Source organism: Phalangium opilio, unplaced genomic scaffold (genome assembly GCF_054372755.1).
Source record: "Phalangium opilio isolate 3A_F unplaced genomic scaffold, DU_Popi_V2 ptg001170l_1, whole genome shotgun sequence".
In the NCBI taxonomy this organism is placed as follows: Eukaryota; Metazoa; Arthropoda; class Arachnida; order Opiliones; family Phalangiidae; genus Phalangium; species Phalangium opilio.
Genome location: NW_028324255.1, coordinates 8,233,429 through 8,254,430, shown reverse-complemented (window position 1 = coordinate 8,254,430; position 21,002 = coordinate 8,233,429). Strand labels below are relative to the sequence as shown.

The 21,002-nt window shown below is 37.6% G+C and overlaps 2 protein-coding genes across 2 annotated transcripts; one reads left to right on the top strand and one right to left on the bottom strand.

Moving 5' to 3' along the window:
- The first annotated feature begins 6,478 nt into the window (after positions 1 to 6,478).
- LOC149584696 (uncharacterized) lies at positions 6,479 to 11,968 on the top strand. Its single transcript, XM_089863592.1, has 3 exons — positions 6,479 to 6,633; positions 7,933 to 8,154; positions 9,468 to 11,968. Exons 1-3 carry the CDS (start codon positions 6,599 to 6,601, stop codon positions 11,365 to 11,367), a joined length of 2,157 nt encoding a protein of 718 aa, XP_089719718.1. The 5' UTR covers positions 6,479 to 6,598; the 3' UTR covers positions 11,368 to 11,968.
- A 659-nt stretch (positions 11,969 to 12,627) lies between these two features.
- LOC149584695 (uncharacterized) lies at positions 12,628 to 16,092 on the bottom strand. Its single transcript, XM_089863607.1, has 2 exons — positions 15,165 to 16,092; positions 12,628 to 13,464 (listed from the first exon to the last, which is right to left on the bottom strand). Exons 1-2 carry the CDS (start codon positions 15,944 to 15,946, stop codon positions 12,690 to 12,692), a joined length of 1,557 nt encoding a protein of 518 aa, XP_089719733.1. The 5' UTR covers positions 15,947 to 16,092; the 3' UTR covers positions 12,628 to 12,689.
- Positions 16,093 to 21,002: the final 4,910 nt, after the last annotated feature.

Genomic DNA, 21,002 nt, shown 5'->3' with positions numbered 1-21,002 from the left:
TCAGAAACATGGGGATAAAGGTTGTCAGTGTTTTTCAATTAGATCATTAAACTAATTCCGATATTAATAGTATAGAATATAGACAGGAAAGTCGCAGAAAATAAATTAAATAAAGGTTCTGAAAGTGACAAGATCAAGAAAGATGCTTCGAAATACCAACCACTTTTGGACTTTCTCATGGAAAAACATTCCGAGGATCCGACATTTACTGAAAAAGATGTGCATGATGAACTGAAATTATTCATTTACGCGGTAAATCTTTTTTCCGATAAACTAGTGTAAATATTGCGCGTAATCATTGGTCGCAAATTTTTACTTCTATCCCTTACGAACCTGGTAAAAATGCGTTCAGTTAGAAGGTTCCATTGCTGTCTAGTCTTGATAATTTTCCTAAAACATTTTTCTTCGTGGAGAAGCGGATTAATTTAACTATCATATATTTATTTTTTTTCACACCTTAAAAACCTATGGCCCTGTTTAGACGCAGCGTCTTTTATGGGGCGCCGTTTCGGACAAAATTCCAAACACATATGACAACAATAATTTGAGAGTGGAAAACAATAATTTGAGAGTGGAAAACAATAATTTGAGAGTGGAAAACAATAATTTGAGAGTGGAAAACAATAATTTGAGAGTGGAAAATAATAATTTGAACGAGGAAAACAATAATTTGAACGAGGAAAACAATAATTTGAACTAGGAAAACAATAATTTGAACGAGGAAAACAATAATTTGATCGAGGAAAACAATAATTTGAACGAGGAAAACAATAATTTGAACGAGGAAAACAATAATTTGATCGAGGAAAACAATAATTTGAACGAGGAAAACAATAATTTGATCGAGGAAAACAATAATTTGAGAGTGGAAAACAATAATTTGAACGTGGAAAACAATAATTTGAACGAGGAAAACAATAATTTGAACGAGGAAAACAATAATTTGAACGAGGAAAACAATAATTTGAACGAGGAAAACAATAATTTGAACGAGGAAAACAATAATTTGATCGAGGAAAACAATAATTTGATCGAGGAAAACAATAATTTGAGAGTGGTAAACAATAATTTGATCGAGGAAAACAACAATTTGAGAGTGGAAAACAATAATTTGAACGTGGAAAACAATAATTTGAACGAGGTAAACAATAATTTGAACGATCGAGGAAAACAATAGTTTGTTTACTTACATAAGTAGGGACTCTGCAGAACTACGTCATGCACAAAGAATTGTACCAGGAGGAGGGGCTTAAATAGCTCTGATTCTGTAGAAAAAAAACACACCATAATGGCGCTGGCGAGTGAAGCTAAACCCGAATTGCTAAGTCCCTGTTCTAAAACTGATAAAGTATAAAGAGTCTTAGGGAATTCGACACACGTCGGCAATCCTACCGTATAGGTGCCGAATGCCAGTGGCTTCGCTAGGCCTTTTTTGGCCTACCAAAAGATTGCTGTTGGCAACCTAACATTCTGTAGCAATATATAAAAAATTTTCAATATCAAACAGTTTGAAAGTTATTATAAGAACTTAATATAAAAAATTGCATAATGGTTTCATTGGAAAATGTGTAGACCTTTATAACTATCCGTAAATTTGTGTCAACGTGAAATTATTCATATTTTAAAAATATACAACCTTTCATTGATAAAGACTACGGAACCGATTATGAAGGATTTTCACTCGTCTTAGGTTTATTTTTAGTTTTGGTTAGCTTTTAGTCAACACTATTGGGACTCCCTTCGAAAGAACATGAAACATTTTACTTGCTCTATCTGTTTTTTTTTTTTTCAAAATTTTACTGTTTGATATTGAAAAGTTTTTATATATTGCTACAGAATTTTAGGTTGCCAACAGCAATTTTTTGGTAGGGTTTACGGATTATTTTGGGGGGGGGCTAAGTTTAACATTTGGGGGGGCTATAGGCCAAAAAAGGCCTAGCGACGCCACTGCCAGCCTTTGGCTTAACTAGCTGCCTTTAGCAAGCTTAGCCACTATGTAGCAGAAAAACCATCTTTAAGGGGCACCAACGGAGCCGCGCTTTCCTTTAATACCCTCGAAAAATAAGTACGGAAGCCGTGAATTATTCTCGAAAAATGAGACAAGCTTCGAGCCTTCCGTCATGTTAAAATTTGTCTCATTTCTTCATTTTCTTGACACAGTTCCTAAAATTAACTCCTGAGTAGTAAATCCACGAGCACTGCTATTAATTCAAGAAGGAAAACTAGTCGAAATTTCGAAATGGGGCAGTTAAGATTTACAAAATTTTCTTAGACTTCACTGTGGGGGAATTTCATTGATAAAGAGAGAGAGAGTACTAGCAGAAGGGGATAATAGAAGAAGGATGCCACTCTGTATCATCTTAATGCATTAGTTACGCAACGTCATTCTTCCCAGGCTCACCCTTTTTGTTTGCTCTCCCGCTCAACAAACTACTGATGGGCATCGCACCGTGCACGGGGTGAATTCTATAACTGTTTGGCACTAAATCCTCAGCAAATCAACTCTCTAACCTCGTCTTGGGGTGTAACAAAAATCCACAAGCGCGTCTTGCCAAATAGTTTAACGCAAATAGACTAATGATGAGGGTACTATTTATCGCGTAGGTGATTTGGTTTAGTAACCTTGCTCCAAATGTTCCGTAAGAAAGGTCTAGCCGTCTTAGGTAATCCTCGTCCGTTAAGGCTTGATGATTATTTCTTTTGTGATGCCCTTGTAAACTGGCAAGAACAGAAGAATGGTTTAGTGCAACTTCTTGTTCCACCACTCTACTATTAGCATGAATTGTCTTCAAAACGTGCTACGATGTCAAAATCTCTATCCTCATTGCAGACAGTACAGTCTCTTCTACGTCCACGATCTTGCACTAACGAAATCACGAATTGGTGTTCGCCAATGTCGATAGAGGTGTTTCGCACCGGATATCGTTGGTGTGGAAAGCGTTCGGCATAAAGCACTGCCTTTAGTTGAACGTTACCGCGACCGTCACCAAAAATAAACATTTAGTCCAATTTGTCCTGGTTGGAATAGGTTGGCATTTTGCTATGAAACGAGACTAACTACTGTAATTCTAGTACTCGGCTGCAACACTACAAACCCAGTATATCGAAAGGGACCGGAAATACCACAATCATGTGGTTTATTGTGGTGAAGGTCGCTTTAACGTTCGACACGTGACACCGCTGCAATGTCGTGACCCGATATGTCAAACATTTACCATCCTTGTTTTTAGGCTCAACTCTGCGGTATTGCCTGTTCCATTAGAAATACAAGGTCTGTAGTGATACAACTGTAACATTACGCCTATTAAAAAGGCACAAATACTGTAAAACACATCGGTCGGACGTGTTGGAAAAATTGTACGGTATTTCGAAATCCAATTTGATTTCTTCGGATCCAATGGATTTTATCGAATTTTGAGATTTTTCCCGTGATTCCGTCGGATTGTTATATTTCTACAGTGATTTTGACGGATTTTGCAATAATTGCCTTGATTTCGTTGGATTTTGAGGTTTTTCGCGTGATTTCCTTGGATTTTGAGATTTTCCCAGTGATTTCCTCGGATTTTGTGATTTCTTTGGATTTTGGATTTCACGAATTTTGTAATGGATTTCACGATTTCTTTACTGATTTTGTGATTTCGCTTCTGATTTCGTGATTTCTTTGTTGATTTCGTGATTTCGTGATATCTTTCTTGATTTTGTGATTTGTTTACTGATTTTGTGATTTGTTTACTGATTTTATGATTTCTTCGCCGATTTTGTGGTTTCGTTGCTGATTTCGGATTTTTTATTTGATTTCGATATCAGCATTGATTTCGGATTTCTTAAGTTGAATTTCACGGGTAGCGTACGGGATTTCATGAATGACCGACCCTTCGGTAAAAAATCACATAAATAATGGTTGGCCAATATTAAAACACCCCTAACCTTAGATTTGGACTAAATAAGGGAAACAAAAGTTTCCTTGGGGAAAAACTCTGAAGCAGAAGGTCCAAGTTGTCTGTGGCACCGAGAAAAAAGGCCTTTGTTAAAATTGCTTGTCGTCACGTAGCAGCTAGGATCGAATTACCGTAGTTAGTCTCGTGTCTTATCAAAATGCCTGCCTATTCCAAGCAGGACAAATTGAACATGATGTTTATGATGATTACCCAAGACGGCAAGACCTTTACGTGAACTAATTGAAGCCGATCCATTACTTTTAGAAAGGTACTGTTCTCTGACGAGGCTATATAGGGATAGTTCATTATACCGGTGTAACGTACAGTATACTGGACCTAACAAAATTATCACTGGTTACAACATCATAATCATCAATTGCGATGGAAGATGAAATTTTGGTGGGCATTCTTGGAAACCGAGTTACCGAACCCTTCTTCTCGATGAGAAAATCACTGAAGACATTTACTCGTACTTTCTACGTCTATGAGTTTAGTGCTTGTAAATGTATAGCAAGACATGGACAGTCGTCTTGAAGAGTCCCTCCACCCCAATGGTACTCACATCGAACGTTGAGGTGTTCAATAAACAGATTAGTCTAGAGGTTGTAATAATAACGCCGAAGGGGGGTTATTATGAACTCCTGATATATCCATTTCTGTGTTTTTGCAACTCGGGAATGGGCATTTACAATTCATAGTTATTTAAGAAATAATACATTTAAATCCTAAAAACAATCTACTCCCATAATGATAAATTTAATAATGCAAAACTCATGAACCTTTATTTTGTGTTGTGTATGTTGTGCTTAAAACATGGTGGGAAATATATTTTAAAATCTTTATAACAACACGAATATTCGCCTTTTTATTAAGATCTTTAGCAACATCAATGTTCTAAAACGAAGCATTTTAAATTTCGCGCCAAAGAGTGGATTTTCCCGCCATCTACGTGTTGCTGTTGGAAGTAAAACATCCAGTGTTTACCGCGCATGTCAATGGGCGGGGCTTTACCTTTCCCCACTCCGTCTACTTTTCTAGTATGTGTAAGTGTTGCGATCCCCTTCGACACTTCTTTATATTGGTCTACAGAGGTCATAGCCAATTCAACACATCTTAAAATCAAATTCACCCGCACCTACTTCGGATTACGAAACTTAACACTGAGCGCGAATTCCAATCAACTTTAGACATTTTATCGAGTCCAAGTGAATCCGAGTCTAGTACTGTAGTTAGGCTGTTTAATTTTTCGTTATGACACGAAGACGATGAAAAACGGGTACAATTGCATTATATCTATTCACATGAAATAACGGTCTTACCTGACTAATTAGACCATGAGAGTTCAAATAAAATAGTTAAAAAAATATTCGTCCGCCAACTGGGCCAAAACTTCGTTTGAAAATTTGAAATCACCAGGTTAGGTTAACTAGTTGCCACCTTTTCCAAGATATCGGTTTTTGAATTTAGTGCCTTCACCAAAAATTATGCCCCTTTTCCTAAATATGAGTTTTAAAATTTAGTTCCTTCAGCCAAAATAATGCGCCTTTTCCAAATTATCGGCTATTAATTAAGTTTAGATCCATTACCGAAAACTGGGCGGCTTTCAAAAACTTGTACGTTTTTTACAAGACTGAGTGCGGAATACGGTATACAGGAGTTACGGTAAAAACATGCAATTTTGAAATTTTCGAAAAAAAATTAAAAATACTTGCGGCGGGCCAATATTTTTTTAACTATTTTATTTGAACTCCCCATGGTCTAATTAGTCAGGTAAGACCATTATTTTATGTGAATAGATATAGTGCAATCCTACCGAAAAACGCATAAGGCAAGTCAGTTTTACTTTAATCTTCGCAAATGTCATTATTTTGAAGTTATTTTCAGCGATAGGGTAAAATTAAATAGGTTTATTAATAATACAAGGTTTTGCAAGTAGGCTATTTGTTTAAAAATGATCGTCTTTTCAGAAAGGATAAAGGTCAGGTCTATTTTTCAATTTTAAGTTCCAATAGCTATGTTTTCTCTCCCTTAGGAAATATTTCCCACGATGTTCTTAGCTACCACCAGGGGCATACATTTTTTTTTCCCAGCAGAATGATAGAAAAGCTGGTTCAAGCTAGTAGCTTCTCACGCGTGCCATCGAGAATTCGAGATTGTGTTTTAGCCTAGGTTGTCGCGTTTCAAGCAAAACAGTTAACATAACGGTTTCAATAGGATATTGAATATTTTCCTATGGATTCAGAATCTCGCAGTAACTGTATGGTTCGGGAGACTTTAGAAAATATTATCGCTATCGGGAGCGAAAGGCTTTTACAAACACTGAATGAAAACGTTACCACTGTGCAAAGAAACAATTACGAAACTAGAGTTAATCCCATAGAGTAGTGTCGGTAGAGAGGGGAGTAGACGGTGTATCCCTCCCTCTAGGCGCGCTTTTGTAAGAGGGGATACTGTACGCGCCTGGTAGGGGGGATGACACTGAGCTAAGAGATAGAAGGGTATGACGTTTGCATACGTAGAACTGACATTACTCTATAACCGAGGGTTCTGTTGGAGCGGAACTTAGGAGAACATTTCAACCATATAATCGGGGCTTATCTAATCATCCCAGCCAGTCGTCCAGTTCTCAATCAAATCAAGTGCCAAAGTTCAACTTCGCTATGAGTGCCAAAACGACAAGGAAGTCCATTCTTAAGTAAGTTTCAATTTATAATGTTAAAGTATGGACTGCAGAGCTGTGCTAATTAGCTGGCAACTAATTGAATTGTAATTAGCAATTGGGTAAATATTTATGAACTAATTTTATTCAATTAGAAATTAGGCATTTATTTATCAAACTAATTTATTAGAATTACTAATTTCAAATTAATTATTTGTCTAATTAAGGTAAAAAAAACATAAGTAAACATAAAAGTTTAAAAGTGCCCATGGATTTAGTACTTTGGTAATGCAAAGTTTAATGTTTTAATGCCATTGAAAAACGGGTACGGAAGCCGTGAATTATTCTCGAAAAATGAGACAAGCCTCGAGCCTTCCGTCATGTTAAAATTTGTCTCATTTCTTCATTTTCTTCCCACAGTTCCTATAATGCACTCCTGAGTAGTAAATCCATGGGCAATGCTATACATAGTTTACAGGCGTAGAGGATTCCTACCATTAACACCAGGAGACCAAGCGACTTAGAGTGTAAAATCGTCTGCTATTTTACATTTCCCAGGTCTCCTTGTGCAAATGGTATGAATCCTCCACGCCTGTAAACTATGTATTAATTCAAGAAGGAAAAACAGTCGAAATTTCGAAATGGGGCAGTTACGATTTAAAATTTACGAAATTTTCTACTAGTACTAGTATTCTCTCATGTTTTGAGGAGCTGAAAAATTAAGAGTAGCACCAAGATTTCCTCATCAATATAATAAGGCCTTTTTCATATTCAAATAGATGAATCAAAAGTAAATTCCTCGATTTTTAGTTTTTACTACAAATTGGCGTAAAAGATTAATTGAAAATCCAATTGGCTAATTAGTTAATCCTAAATGAAATTAAATTTTAATTAGATAATTACCTTTCCGATGCATACTTATTAATTAGAATTACTTCTCAATTAGCACCAATGTAATTAAAATTCAATTACCATTTTCAATTAGTAAATGTTTGCTAATTAATTAGAAGTTCGATTAGCTAACTAATTAATTAGCACAGCTATGGAGAAGGCAATTACAATTTGGAGGGCGGGGTTATGCACGTGAAGGCCCTGTTCCAGCTTGTTTGATCGTTGCCTACGTTAACGTAGGCAACGGTTTGATAATGTAAATATCGCCATATTGCCCCATCTGGTAATCTATGGAGTTTGTACTTGGCTACATTGAACTTTCTCCTATTGTTAATTTTCTCTGTTTTGCTCTTACGTCGTTGTCGCAGCTCAAAGCGCTATAGATCGGTGAAGAAGTTCTTTCGTTTTAAATTAATAACTGTAAAATATGGAATATAATTTTAGGAACAAAAAGAAGGGGCCACCGGGAGTAACCTCCTTTCAGAAGGAAGTAGTTCTATTAGAAGGACCTTTGTCATCGAATGTGCCGAAGGGCGAAGCGAAAGCTAGGCTTCATGAGGCCGGGTTAGTTTTAGATGGCATGAAGTTTTCAAAGTCTTGGACCGAAGAAGAAATTTTGCAAGAGATTAGAGAAGAGTTTCATGGAAAAATAGATGCTGACACAGAGTAAGTAACAATGTAAAGGCATTTGCGGAATTAGGGTGTCTTCCTTGAAAATTAGTGTTATAAATAAGACCAGAAATTCATACAGTACCTTGTAATAGATAAAGAGCCAGTTTCTCAAGTGATGTGTAGGGTAAAAGGCAGTTTGCAGAAAAAAAAGTATTAAAAACCTCAGTTAACGCGTCGTGAGAAGTATGTTACAGAGCTTTTTGTCCCACCTACAGTGGGAACTTTGATAATGCAGGCAGCAATATAAATTTTTTCTTTCTGTGGTGTCTCTTTTTGTTGACGGCTTTAGGATAATGTCGCCTAAATAAAATAGAATCTGTAATTTTCGAGGCCAATAGTTTGACTGTAAATTTGACTTATTATTTTGAATACTAGCGTCAAGATCGCGTTAACCTTCATGAACTCAAGGCTTAGCAACTGTGAAACTTTTGATTTAGATCAGGGATTTTAGCGTTTGTTTAAGCTGATGAATTTTTAAAATCGAAAAAGATATCATTCATCGACTCTCCTTTGGACTTGATTTAGATAAAGATGCGGTTGTCAGTTAACGATTTTAAAAATCTAAAAAATTTCATAATTCATTGATTGGTTAAAAGTAGCACCTACGAATAATGGCTAAACTCCCTGCCTTCCAGCTAACGAAAATATACATGGCAGAATTTATTTCGCGCCCTGAGAATATCACATTGCTCAACATACCACGTGACGCGGAAATTTTGTTAGCTGAAAGACAGGGCAACGCTAGTGGTTGGAGCTACTACATTTAAGTTATAGATAAAATCTGAATTAATTTTGATTTTTAGATCTTTCGATGTTTGTAATTAGTAGAAGAAGCGATAAAAAATCACCTGATTCTAAATCTAGTTCTAGTCAAACCCATTCCCCTTTATTGCGGAAAAAAGCCGAACAGGCGTTTTTGAAAATTTCTCACCCTCGCTGCGGTTTAAAAAAATATGGAGTCCTCAAAAGATGGTTGCCAATTGAACTGACGGTTTAAAGCGAAAGTTGAGATTAGCTTCTAGCTATTTCGAAGTCCTAGTAAACTTCGCCTATGCTATTTCGAACAGAGAAAGGAAATAGGATTCATGCAGGATTTAATAGAAGACATTTTTACAACCCCTTTATAACGGGGCGGCTCGCCAGAGGAAGCACTTAATACGTTACCTAACATGGCCGTCTACTGCCATAGGTAGACGCATGAAGTTTTGTCTAAGTTACAACTGACATATCTCTATAACACCTCTCTTCATAGTGAAACATTATTCAAATATAATTTTCAATTATACTAAATAATTTTTCCGTTTTAGGCTTGAACTTTTGGTTGCATGTAAAACGCGCCTGATGAAACCAAAACTTGGGAAAAACATGGTTATATCCGGAGAAACCATTTGTACTCTTTGGAAGCAAAGAATCTTATACGTGCGACCCTCGAAGAATATTTTGGAGGCTACTTCTGATGATTCTGTTGACGTTATGTCCGTTGAAGACTTACAGTGGACATCGAAACAATCAGAAAAAGTGGAACATATCCAAGAGTTATCTTTACCTGATGTGGAATCAAGCACTTCAGAAGTTAATAATTTGCCACAAAGTCAATTTCCAGTAGCCTCGTCGTCTACCATTAACAATACATTGACACGGGGTCAATATTCAGCACGTCAAGATGCAACAGCCTCGTCGTCTACCATCAACAATCCATTGACGCAAGGTCAATTTCCAGCACGTCAAGACTCTATAACCTCGTCGTCAACCATCAACAATTCATCGACACTGGGCCGATTTCCAGCACGCGAAGACTCCACAACCTCGTCGTCAACCATCAACAATTCATCGACACAGGGTCAATTTCCAGCACGCGAAGACTCCACAACCTCGTCGTTAACTATCAACAATTCCGAAAGCACATTTTATGATTCCGATCTTTATGTTAACTTTCTTCAGATTTTAAGTGATGGCGATCCTTCTGATCCAACTATGTTAGTGGAAGCTCCTAACGACTCAACCGACGCTTACAACGACTTAACCGACTCTTATAACAACGACATTACCGATATCACGAGTCCCAACAATCATGAAAATCCTGAAGTGGAAATGATGACTGCTTATGAAATACTAAGAGAGCTAGCTGAAAAAATCAACAACGAAAAGGTTTCTATATTTAACATAAACCGGAAACGGGTTTTGGAATGTGCGATAAGAACCTTTAAGAAACGCGGATTCAATTCAGAGCATAAAATCTCGGTATGTTTTGCTGATGATTTGGAAACTGCCGAGGGTGCTATTGACGCGGGTGGGCCAAAAAGAGAATTTTTGCGCCTTCTCATTAAAGACATTGTTTCTAGTCGCATTTTTTGCGGCCCTGAGAACAATAAATATTTGAACAAGAATAAAGACGCCGAAGAAGCAGAAGAATACTATTACGCTGGACTCGCTTTCTCACTTTCCCTTGTACAAGGTGGACCAGGGCCAAGATGTTTTTCAAAAGTTACTTATCGCTCTTTATTTCAAGATACAAGTCTCATTCCTGTGGACATTTCTGACGTTCAAGATTATGATGTACAAGATAAGCTTTTTCGCTTCCAAAATTGTCACACTTTAGAGGCGTTACAAAACGTTGGAGATGAACTTTCGGAATTGAGATATTTTGCTGGGAGTACCAAACCAATACTGAAAATTGAAAACAAAAATGAAATAATCCAAGATATTGTTCGTTCTTGCGTATTAACAAGATGTTCTGACGCCCGAAAAAGACTCATAGAAGGGCTGAAAACGTTAAATTTGCACGAGAAAATAAAAAGTTATCCAGACGTTTTTGAAAAACTTTTCTGTTACTCAAGTGAACCTTTGACCGCTTCTAAACTATTGCAGCTGTGTGGAGCAATTAAATATTCTGAAAGGGGAAGCAACAAGTTCCAAAAAGAAGTTGATGCAATGACCTTCTTTCGGGAATACATATACGAAATGGAAGAAAACCAAGGTCCATTACAGCTTAAAGATGTGCTAATTTTTTTCACGGGCATGGACGACGTTCCACCTTTGGGTTTTGACGCATCACCTTCGATTGAGTTTCTGCATTCAAAGAAGCTCCCGGAATCAAGTACCTGCGCCTTAAAACTCAGTCTCCCAGCCTTACATGAAACTTACGAAGATTTCAAGTATAACATGAATTTCGGATTAATGAACACACAAGGTTTCGGCCGTTACTAAACTAAATTTCTATTAAAACATTTCCAAACAAGGACTTATTTAACATTTTAAGACGTATATAACGCAACATTATTACTTTCAATGATAAATACGAAGACGATTGTTTTATAATAGCTGCAATTAATTCATTGAAGCGTGCACAATCGTTAAAACATTTTTGCTTAAACATTCTGATATTACACGGCTTTGCTTTGCTATATGAGGTCACCAATAACTTCTAAAACGTTGAAAGGTTTCCTATCTTCCCGAACTGAACTATGAATGTAAAATTTGCATATAAAACAGGAGATTATCTTGGCTCTTGTTATGGAATAAATTCCATATAGTCAATTGAGTAATTGGGGCGATACGAAACCAAGGACCATGTTATTAAACTCACTGGTGCCCTCAATTAGCCAAGCCATGCCAAAACTCTTTGTAATCTCGTTAACAATGTACCGTTTTCCATATTAGGAATAAAAACCGTTTATATCAATGGAAATTTAATGAAAAACCAACGCACACAACAACTATACTAAATTGAAAACTGAGTGACAGGTTTAGCCGATATATATAAAAGCTTAAGCATTGCACTCAGATGTTCTTCCTCGAGAAATTTCCCTTCACAGTAGCATCGATATTATAAATGAAGTATCGAACAATTTTGATTACGAAGGATAACTTAAAACAAGCTGAGCAAGTCATATTAGAAGTTTCAGCCTTTAGTCAATTTCCATGATTTTTACGCAATGTTTTGATGACCCGTATCACCGCATGAGTTTAGTACGAAAGTTCTAAGGTAGTTATGTCTTCTTATGACTCTTAGTTTATCCCCTGCATTTTCGCGCACTTGATGTCACCTCAGATAATCTGAGATGTCACCAAATCGCTCTATTAACATGGTAACGTTTACCTTTAAAATTTCAGAACGTAAAGAAGTTAAGTTTCCTCCACGTGTTGACAGATTGGGGGTAAAAATGATAAACTTACAAAACATTTTGCGATACTGGTTGTTTTCATTGAAGTAAGGCACACAGAGCCAATGAACTTCGTATTTAATATAACTAACGTCCGTCACACACCAAAATTTAGTACCTTTGTTTCGTTAAAATACACAAAGTTCAGAAAACCCTTATCGTGAAAAAAAAGAGACAATACAAAGTGTAAAAAAACATGCGTCAGGATTAGAAGAAAAACACCATTAACTATGTTATGTTTTGAAAGTGCATAGAAACTATCCTTACTACACTCGGCTAATAAGTATGATGCACTCTACCGCTTCACAACCGCACTTAAACCATTTTGGAATTAGCTTATTCCTATCAATATTTAAATTTTTTCAATCAGTTTTCAAGCCATTCTTGCAATAAAGCCAAGATTCTTAGATATGTATCAATACCGTGGTTTCCATCATCTAGTATAGGATCTATGGTGTTCTGCAGATAACGTGTTTGTTCCGAAGTCAAGAGCATCTGGCAATCTTCAACAACTACGTTGTTGTTTGTTTCTATTGGTGTATTTTCAATTTCTTCAGTACCATACGAATCCGGGTTTAAAGAATATTCTTCATTTTGCCTTTCAATATCAAATGAATTCATTCTCGATATTGCCCATAGCTGAATAGGCGAATGAGCATTTTCGGTGCTTAAAGAGTGATAATTCCAAGAGTCTAGCAAACTACTACAGGACTGGCTGATTCTAGGCAAGTACGTATAATGCAAACTAAAAATGTGACGTTCGTTATGGCAATCCAATAAGGCATGTTCTTGCATAAATGTAAATAACGCTCTATAGTAGTCAGAAACAAGTCTATTCACTTCTCTCCATAATCTCTCGATCCTCTGGTTGTGGACAGATAATCCAGCGATAAAGCTGCCTCTATTTAAACCCCTATTTTCTATCATGTATCTAGCGACATGTACGTTTTCAGTACCCTTATCCCCTCGCACGCGCAATGGCAAACCGAGTTCCCTAACACCTTCCATAAATAACTGCAAAACACTTTGGGCTCTATTGTTGGTTAAGCAACGCAGATATATGATTCGACGACTGTATCCATCGATGCACCCATGAAAAACAAGCCTCCATGAAATCAGTTTATGGTTGCTGTCCATGTGCCTGTAATACATTTGTTTTAGCATTGAACACAAATACAGGGTGTTTTTGACAAGTCTGGCACAAATTAACAGGCGTGTAATGAGGGTAAACAAGAGTCAAAACGCCCTATGAACTGGAGCTCTTCGAAGTAGGCTATTAATCAACGAGTTGTGAAACCACTATTGTGGCTTTCACCAAATTGTTTCCATTATTTGAAGATTCCTGGCTTCTCTCTGAGCTATTCCATTAGTTGGGACCAGCAGATAACTGTTCCTTGATCGACGTAAACGGTCTTTTTAACCTGTTTACGGTATTCTACTTGTTATAAACGTTTCCGTTCATTAACTTGAGGTAAATAATCGATAACAATTTGGTCAAAGCTCCAATACTAGTTTCAGAATTCTGAAAATCTCTTTGTTTGGTGCCCTACTTTTGAGAGGCCATATGCATTTTGACTCCTTTTACCCAAAAGAGCTCGGCTGTTATTTTGTTCCAGGCTCCCAAAAACACCCTAAAATAAAATAACGGCTTTCTGTTTTTTCCCCTAACGCAAAAATATTTCGCTCCACAGTTGCCCTCAAATTGAAAATTTCGGGAAAATTGCACCAAATAAAAAAAAACTACTACACTTTGTATGCATTTCGCGCCTAGTCACTCTTAATTTTACGCTTTATAACATGTCATATGTAAGCGACCTGCTAGCGTAGTGTATCATCGTGTTTAGGAAAATATGCAAATTTTAGAAGCTACTTATCATTCGCTGTCAGAGCGTCACTATCGAGGTTACTTTAAATAATCTTGCTCATTCTTACTTAAGTAAGTAGCACTACTTTCTTTCCTTTGTGTATTCATAAGCCGTAGACCTTTTATATCAAGTTAAACTGAACACTACTTCAACAGGTAGACAGATTAAGGTAGCTCTTTATAATCTCATCTAAGCTTTCTTAAAGTTTATAATTTTGACTCGCGAATACACAGGAAATTGTGATTTTAGATAGCAACTTATCCTTGGGTAACTTTTCATTGAACTTAACGTAAGGGTAGAAGGTAGAAAGTGCACCCCAAAATAAAAGCCCCTCTCATGCAAGACAGATTTATACTCTCTTTAAAGGTAGGACGAGAAAAAATTCGAGTGCTTTGTAATGGATTGTTCACTTAAATTTTGAAGGCTAAAAGATACAACCTTTAATCGATAGACGATATGAATCTTAATCTATTTTTGTTTTTAAAATAATTTTTATGGCATAAACTAATCATCTACCATTAAGTTTACACGATTGAATTATATCTATAGATGACTAGTCAGTATGTCTGTAGCCTATGATCCGTCTCACTCCAAATCTGATGTTAAATTACATGACAAACTTTCGCCGTGAAGGCTTCCCTTTAGAGTACTATTAGTATGACACGCGAGTGGTGATAAAAACGTCTCCGCGGAGGCGGCGAGGTTTTCGTTACCCCCAAATCCTCCTTACTAGAGATTGCTTACTTAAAATATATACAACACTGCACTTAAGTTAAAGATGAGCAAGACGGAGGGATTTCTACTAGCCCCTTTTGTGAAAACTATTTCCCGTATGTTTCATTATTTCGTTACGCTGCGCAGATATTTATAAGTCAAATAATTTTAGAATAATCTGTGAAAATGAATTGAATTTCCTGTACACCGTACAGTTAAATGATTTTGCTGTAGCCTGTTATGCTTTCGTAACGGTTCTTACCACAACGCATTCGCTCCTTGAACACTATATCTGCGTCGTCTTATTGAATTGCGTCTTCTCAAAGCCCTTCCTACAGGATCTAAATCGTTTAGCCGTTCTCTAATACGCCATCTTGGCACTCTAACCCTGTGGCTTCGGAGTGCACCGATGACGTACGTTTCACCCATATTTGGGTTGTTGGACAAAATGTTTGAAATGAGGTGATCCAATTGTTCGTTAGATAATACTTCGTCTGCGCCGTTAACTCCAAGATATTGACGGTGACGAAATAAAGTTCGTGGATTTAATCCCAGAAACGATGCGCACCCTTCCCAGTTAAATGCAAGCCCGTTTCTAGCGTTCAAAACTTCTTCCCTAGTGACATGGTAACGTGGCCTCCCTACGCGTCCGGTGTGTAAAACAGGGCACACGTAAGGATCATTGCCTTCTGTTTCCAATGACAACACGTCCTCTAGTTCATTAGCTAGGAAAGCTACGTTTTCGTAAATGCTATTAACAAGTGCTGTGACAGTTTCAAAATCTTCCGTGATGCGATTTGGCTCCTGGATAGCATTATTCTCTAGACATGAAATTATTGCTGATAATATTCCACAGTGACCTTGAAGTCGCCTATGATTTATTTCTAATCGATTTAAATCATTACTGTAACGACTTCTTGCAGCTTCCTCGAAGCAGTGGTGCAATTCGTGAAGATATTCCTCGACTTCATTCGTGTAAGAAATGCGGGAACACAGTAAAATTATGAGCAGAAGAGTAAAACATTTGCGCATATTGCGATCCATTCTTTTAAACTTTGACTGAATGACAGCAATATAGAGCCACAAATATAGCCGGTCTAAACCTATCTTGACAAAGTAACAAATCACAATTTTAATTACACAAGCACGAACGTTTTTAATATAGTATCACATCTGAGACTAAATATTCACTAGGCAGCGAAAGGACGAGAAAAAAGTTCACCCCTGGAGGCAAACACATTCATCGTGAGAAACTTTCTCTAAAGCCGGGCACTGGCGGATTCTTTTTTCCCCGAGTTAACATCGTGTATTCCCACGCCGTAGGTCTGTTTCTTACATGAAGTCAGTCTGAACGGAAATAGTCATCGGGTATAGGGCTGTGCGAATACTCGGATTTTCGTATAGTATTCGTTTAATTCGAATCGAATTTGCCATTTGGAGAAAAGAAATTCGAATAACCTCAAATACGAATACAGTTCCCTAAACCGAGTAATCGTTTCCAAGGGGTTCAATTCGAATAGAAAACGAGTATTCGATTGAAAATTGGAATTTTGTTTTACTCTCACTAAATACTTAGTCTCAGCGGGCGAACAAGAGAGAAAGGAAAAATTCCATTGTATGCGGGAACTAAAATATTTATCGACTGCTAAATGTATTTATAAAACGATTAATCGTTTGGAAAAGAATATTCTTCTGATAAAACCGAGTAATCAAATTTTCGAGTACTCGTTTTCAAAAAACAAGTGCTGCTAGATGTACTTTGAAAATGGTTAATCGTTTTGAAACGAACATCCTTCTGATAAAACCGAGTAATCAAATATTCAAGTAGTCGTTTTGATTGCTAGGTGCATTAAGAAAACGATTAATAGTTTTGAAACGAATATTCGTCTGGAAAAACCGAGAAATAGAGTTTTTGAATACTCGTTTTGAAAAAAAAACGAGTACTCGAACTAGATATTTTTAAACGAGTAATATTCGTCTGAACGGGTACTCGATTCGGATTTCGCATAGGAGATTCACTATTCGATTCCATTAGAAAAACCACTATTCGCACAGCCCTATTAATTTAAAAATATATTTAAACATGTTTTTTCCCAATTGGGGGCGCAATATGAGCTGCTTATCGTATGTGGAAGCTGAACTTTTAGCATCGAATAAGGCGCCAGAGTGCAAATAGGGATGAAAATGAGTATAAAATATATAGTGGATTTTCAAATAGTAACAAGATGATAACTTTCGAAACTGGTCTATTACATGAAGTCCGACCAAATCCGATAAAAGCATGGTATTTAATATTTCGGAAATCTCTTAATGTTCCATTAAAAGAAAATATTTATGAAACTCCTTCGTAAACAAATGCCATCATAAGTTAAAAACATTAGCTTGTTGTCATGCTACAGGGATACTAAGAGTTCGAGTACTACGCGGGAATTCCTACACACGGTTTTGAAGTCAGTCTTCCTATTTAATTGGTGATAAGTCTTTGACAGCGAATCATCAGACGGCGCTTTACGAGAATCTGTGATGTTTTACTCCACGAATGTCTCTCAGAACCACTATCAAACGTATCCAACATATACTATAAAGTTATTATGCCATACAACACTTCACTGTAAATGATCGCCCTTGTATGCCCCTGCACATGCCAAGTCCATCGTTGCACACTGAACGTAATATAATTGTACATGGGTAGCCCGTCACTGGAAATGGCACGCCACGTCCCTTCATACGGAAAGCACGCCCCTGCAGCACGCTGAGCATCATGTATTTGTACATGGAAGTACGTCACTGCAAACGGCACGTCACGTCCCTGCACATGGCAAGTCCATTACTGCATACTGAACGTCATGGTATTTTACATGGAAAGCCCGTCACTGCACACGCCACGTTTATGTTATTGGGCCAATTAGATGCTACTGAAAAGCTATCTCAAATTATTGTTATACTTCGTCAAATCTTTCTTTTCCTCTCTAAAGTCATTCCTTTCCTCTCTCAAATCATTCCTTTCCTCTCTCAAATCATTCCTTTCCTCTCTCAAATCATTCCTTTCCTCTCTCAAATCATTCCTTTCCTCTCTCAAATCATTCCTTTCCTCTCTCAAATCATTCCTTTCCTCTCTCAAATCATTCCTTTCCTCTCTAAAATCATTCCTTTCCTCTCTAAAATCATTCCTTTCTTCTCTACGATCATTCCTTTCTTCTCTAAAATCATTCCTTTCCTCTCAAAAATCATTCCTTTCCTCTCAAAAATCATTCTTTTCCTCTCTCAAATTATTGTTCACCCACGTTAAATGTCTCTCCACACTGAACGTCATGTCAATGTACATAGAAAGCCTGTCACGTCCCTGCGTATGGCAAATTCATTGCTGCAAACTAAACGTCATGTCATTGTACATGGATAGTCCGTCTCTGCAAACGGCACGTCACGTCCCTGCACATGGCAAGTCTATTACTGCACACTGAACGTCATGTTATTTTACATGGAAAGCCCGTCACTGCACACGGAACGTTTATGTTATTGGGCCAATTAGATGCTACTCAACAGCTATCTCAAATTCTAGTTATACTTCGTCAAATCTTTCTTTCCTCTCTAAAGTCATTCTTTTCCTCTCTCAAATCATTCCTTTCCTCTCTAAAATCATTCCTTTCCTCTCTAGAACCATTCCTTTCTTCTCTGCAATCATTCCTTTCTTCTCTACAATCATTCCTTTCTTCTCTACAATCATTCCTTTCTTCTCTACAATCATTCCTTTCTTCTCTAAAATCATTCCTTTCTTCTCTAAAATCATTCCTTTCTTCTCTAAAATCATTCCTTTCCTCTCTAAAATCATTCTTTTCCTCTCTCAAATTATTGTTCATCCACGTTAAATGTCTCTCCACACTGAACGTCATGTCAATGTACATAGAAAGCCTGTCACGTCCCTGCGTATGGCAAATTCATTGCTGCAAACTAAACGTCATGTCATTGTACATGGATAGTCCGTCTCTGCAAACGGCACGTCACGTCCCTGCACATGGCAAGTCTATTACTGCACACTGAACGTCATGTTATTTTACATGGAAAGCCCGTCACTGCACACGGAACGTTTATGTTATTGGGCCAATTAGATGCTACTCAACAGCTATCTCAAATTCTAGTTATACTTCGTCAAATCTTTCTTTCCTCTCTAAAGTCATTCCTTTCCTCTCTCAAATCATTGCTTTCCTCTCTAAAATCATTCCTTTCCTCTCTAAAATCATTCCTTTCTTCTCTAAAATCATTCCTTTCCTCTCTAAAATCATTCTTTTCCTCTCTAAAATCATTGTTCACCCACGTTAAATGTCTCTCCACACTGAACGTCATGTCAATGTACATAGAAAGCCTGTCACGTCCCTGCGTATGGCAAATTCATTGCTGCAAACTAAACGTCATGTCATTGTACATGGATAGTCCGTCTCTGCAAACGGCACGTCACGTCCCTGCACATGGCAAGTCTATTACTGCACACTGAACGTCATGCTATTTTACATGGAAAGCCCGTCACTGCACACGGAACGTTTATGTTATTGGGCCAATTTGATGCTACTCAACAGCTATCTCAAATTCTAGTTATACTTCGTCAAATCTTTCTTTCCTCTCTAAAGTCATTAATTTCCTCTCTCAAATCATTGCTTTCCTCTCTAAAATCATTCCTTTCCTCTCTAAAATCATTCCTTTCCTCTCTAAAATCATTCCTTTCCTCTCTAAAATCATTCCTTTCCTCTCTAAAATCATTCCTTTCCTCTCTAAAATCATTCCTTTCCTCTCTAGAACGATTCCTTTCTTCTCTACAATCATTCCTTTCTTCTCTACAATCATTCCTTTCTTCTCTACAATCATTCCTTTCTTCTCTACAATCATTCCTTTCTTCTCTACAATCATTCCTTTCTTCTCTACAATCATTCCTTTCTTCTCTACAATCATTCCTTTCTTCTCTAAAATCATTCCTTTCTTCTCTAAAATCATTCCTTTCCTCTCTAAAATCATTCTTTTCCTCTCTCAAATTATTGTTCACCCACGTTAAATGTCTCTCCACACTGAACGTCATGTCAATGTACATAGAAAGCCTGTCACGTCCCTGCGTATGGCAAATTCATTGCTGCAAACTAAACGTCATGTCATTGTACATGGATAGTCCGTCTCTGCAAACGGCACGTCACGTCCCTGCACATGGCAAGTCTATTACTGCACACTGAACGTCATGTTATTTTACATGGAAAGCCCGTCACTGCACACGGAACGTTTATGTTATTGGGCCAATTAGATGCTACTGAACAGCTATCTCAAATTCTAGTTATACTTCGTCAAATCTTTCTTTCCTCTCTCAAATCCTTCTTTTCCTCTCTTAAGTCATTCCTTTCCTCCCTGAAATCATTCTTTTCCTCTCTTAAGTCATTCCTTTCCTCTCTCAAATCATTCTTTTCCTCTCTCAAATCATTCTTTTCCTCTCTCAAATCATTCTTTTCCTCTCTCAAATGACTATTATCTTCTCTCAAATTATTCTTTTCCACTCTTAAATTATTGTTCACCTGCGTAAAAAGCCCCTGCACACTAAACATCATGTAAATGTACATAGAAGCTAGTCACGTCCCTGCGTATGGCAAGCCCATTTCTGCCCAATAAACGCCATACATTGAATGGCCGTCACCGCGAATGGCACGTCACGTCCCTGCACATGGCAAGTCCATTGCTGCACACTGAACGTCATGTCATTATACATGGAAAGCCCGTCACCGCGAAAGGCACGTCACGTCCCTGCACATTGCAAGTCCATTGCTGCACACTGAACGTCATGTCATTGTACATGGAAAGGCCGTCACCACGAATGGCACTTCACGTCCCTGCACATGGCAAGTCCATTGCTGCCCAATAAACCCCATACATGGAATGGCCGTCACCGCGAATGGCACGCCACGTCTCGGCACATGGCAAGTCCATTGCTGCACTCTGAACGTCATGTCATTGTATACATGGAAAGGCCGTCACTGCGAAAGGCACGTCACGTCCCTGTATATGGCAAGTCCATTGCTGTACACTGAACGTCATGTCATTATACATGGAAACATTGGAAAGCCCGTCACCG

Coding starts and splice junctions, on each gene's coding strand:
- LOC149584695 (XM_089863607.1), bottom strand. CDS start 15,946: ATGGATCGCAATATGCGCAAATGTTTTACTCTTCTGCTCATAATTTTA. Junction 13,465..15,164: donor CAAGGAGCGAATGCGTTGTG/GTAAGAACCGTT, acceptor AATGTATTACAG/GCACATGGACAGCAACCATA.
- LOC149584696 (XM_089863592.1), top strand. CDS start 6,599: ATGAGTGCCAAAACGACAAGGAAGTCCATTCTTAA. Junction 6,634..7,932: donor ACAAGGAAGTCCATTCTTAA/GTAAGTTTCAAT, acceptor ATATAATTTTAG/GAACAAAAAGAAGGGGCCAC. Junction 8,155..9,467: donor AAAATAGATGCTGACACAGA/GTAAGTAACAAT, acceptor TTTCCGTTTTAG/GCTTGAACTTTTGGTTGCAT.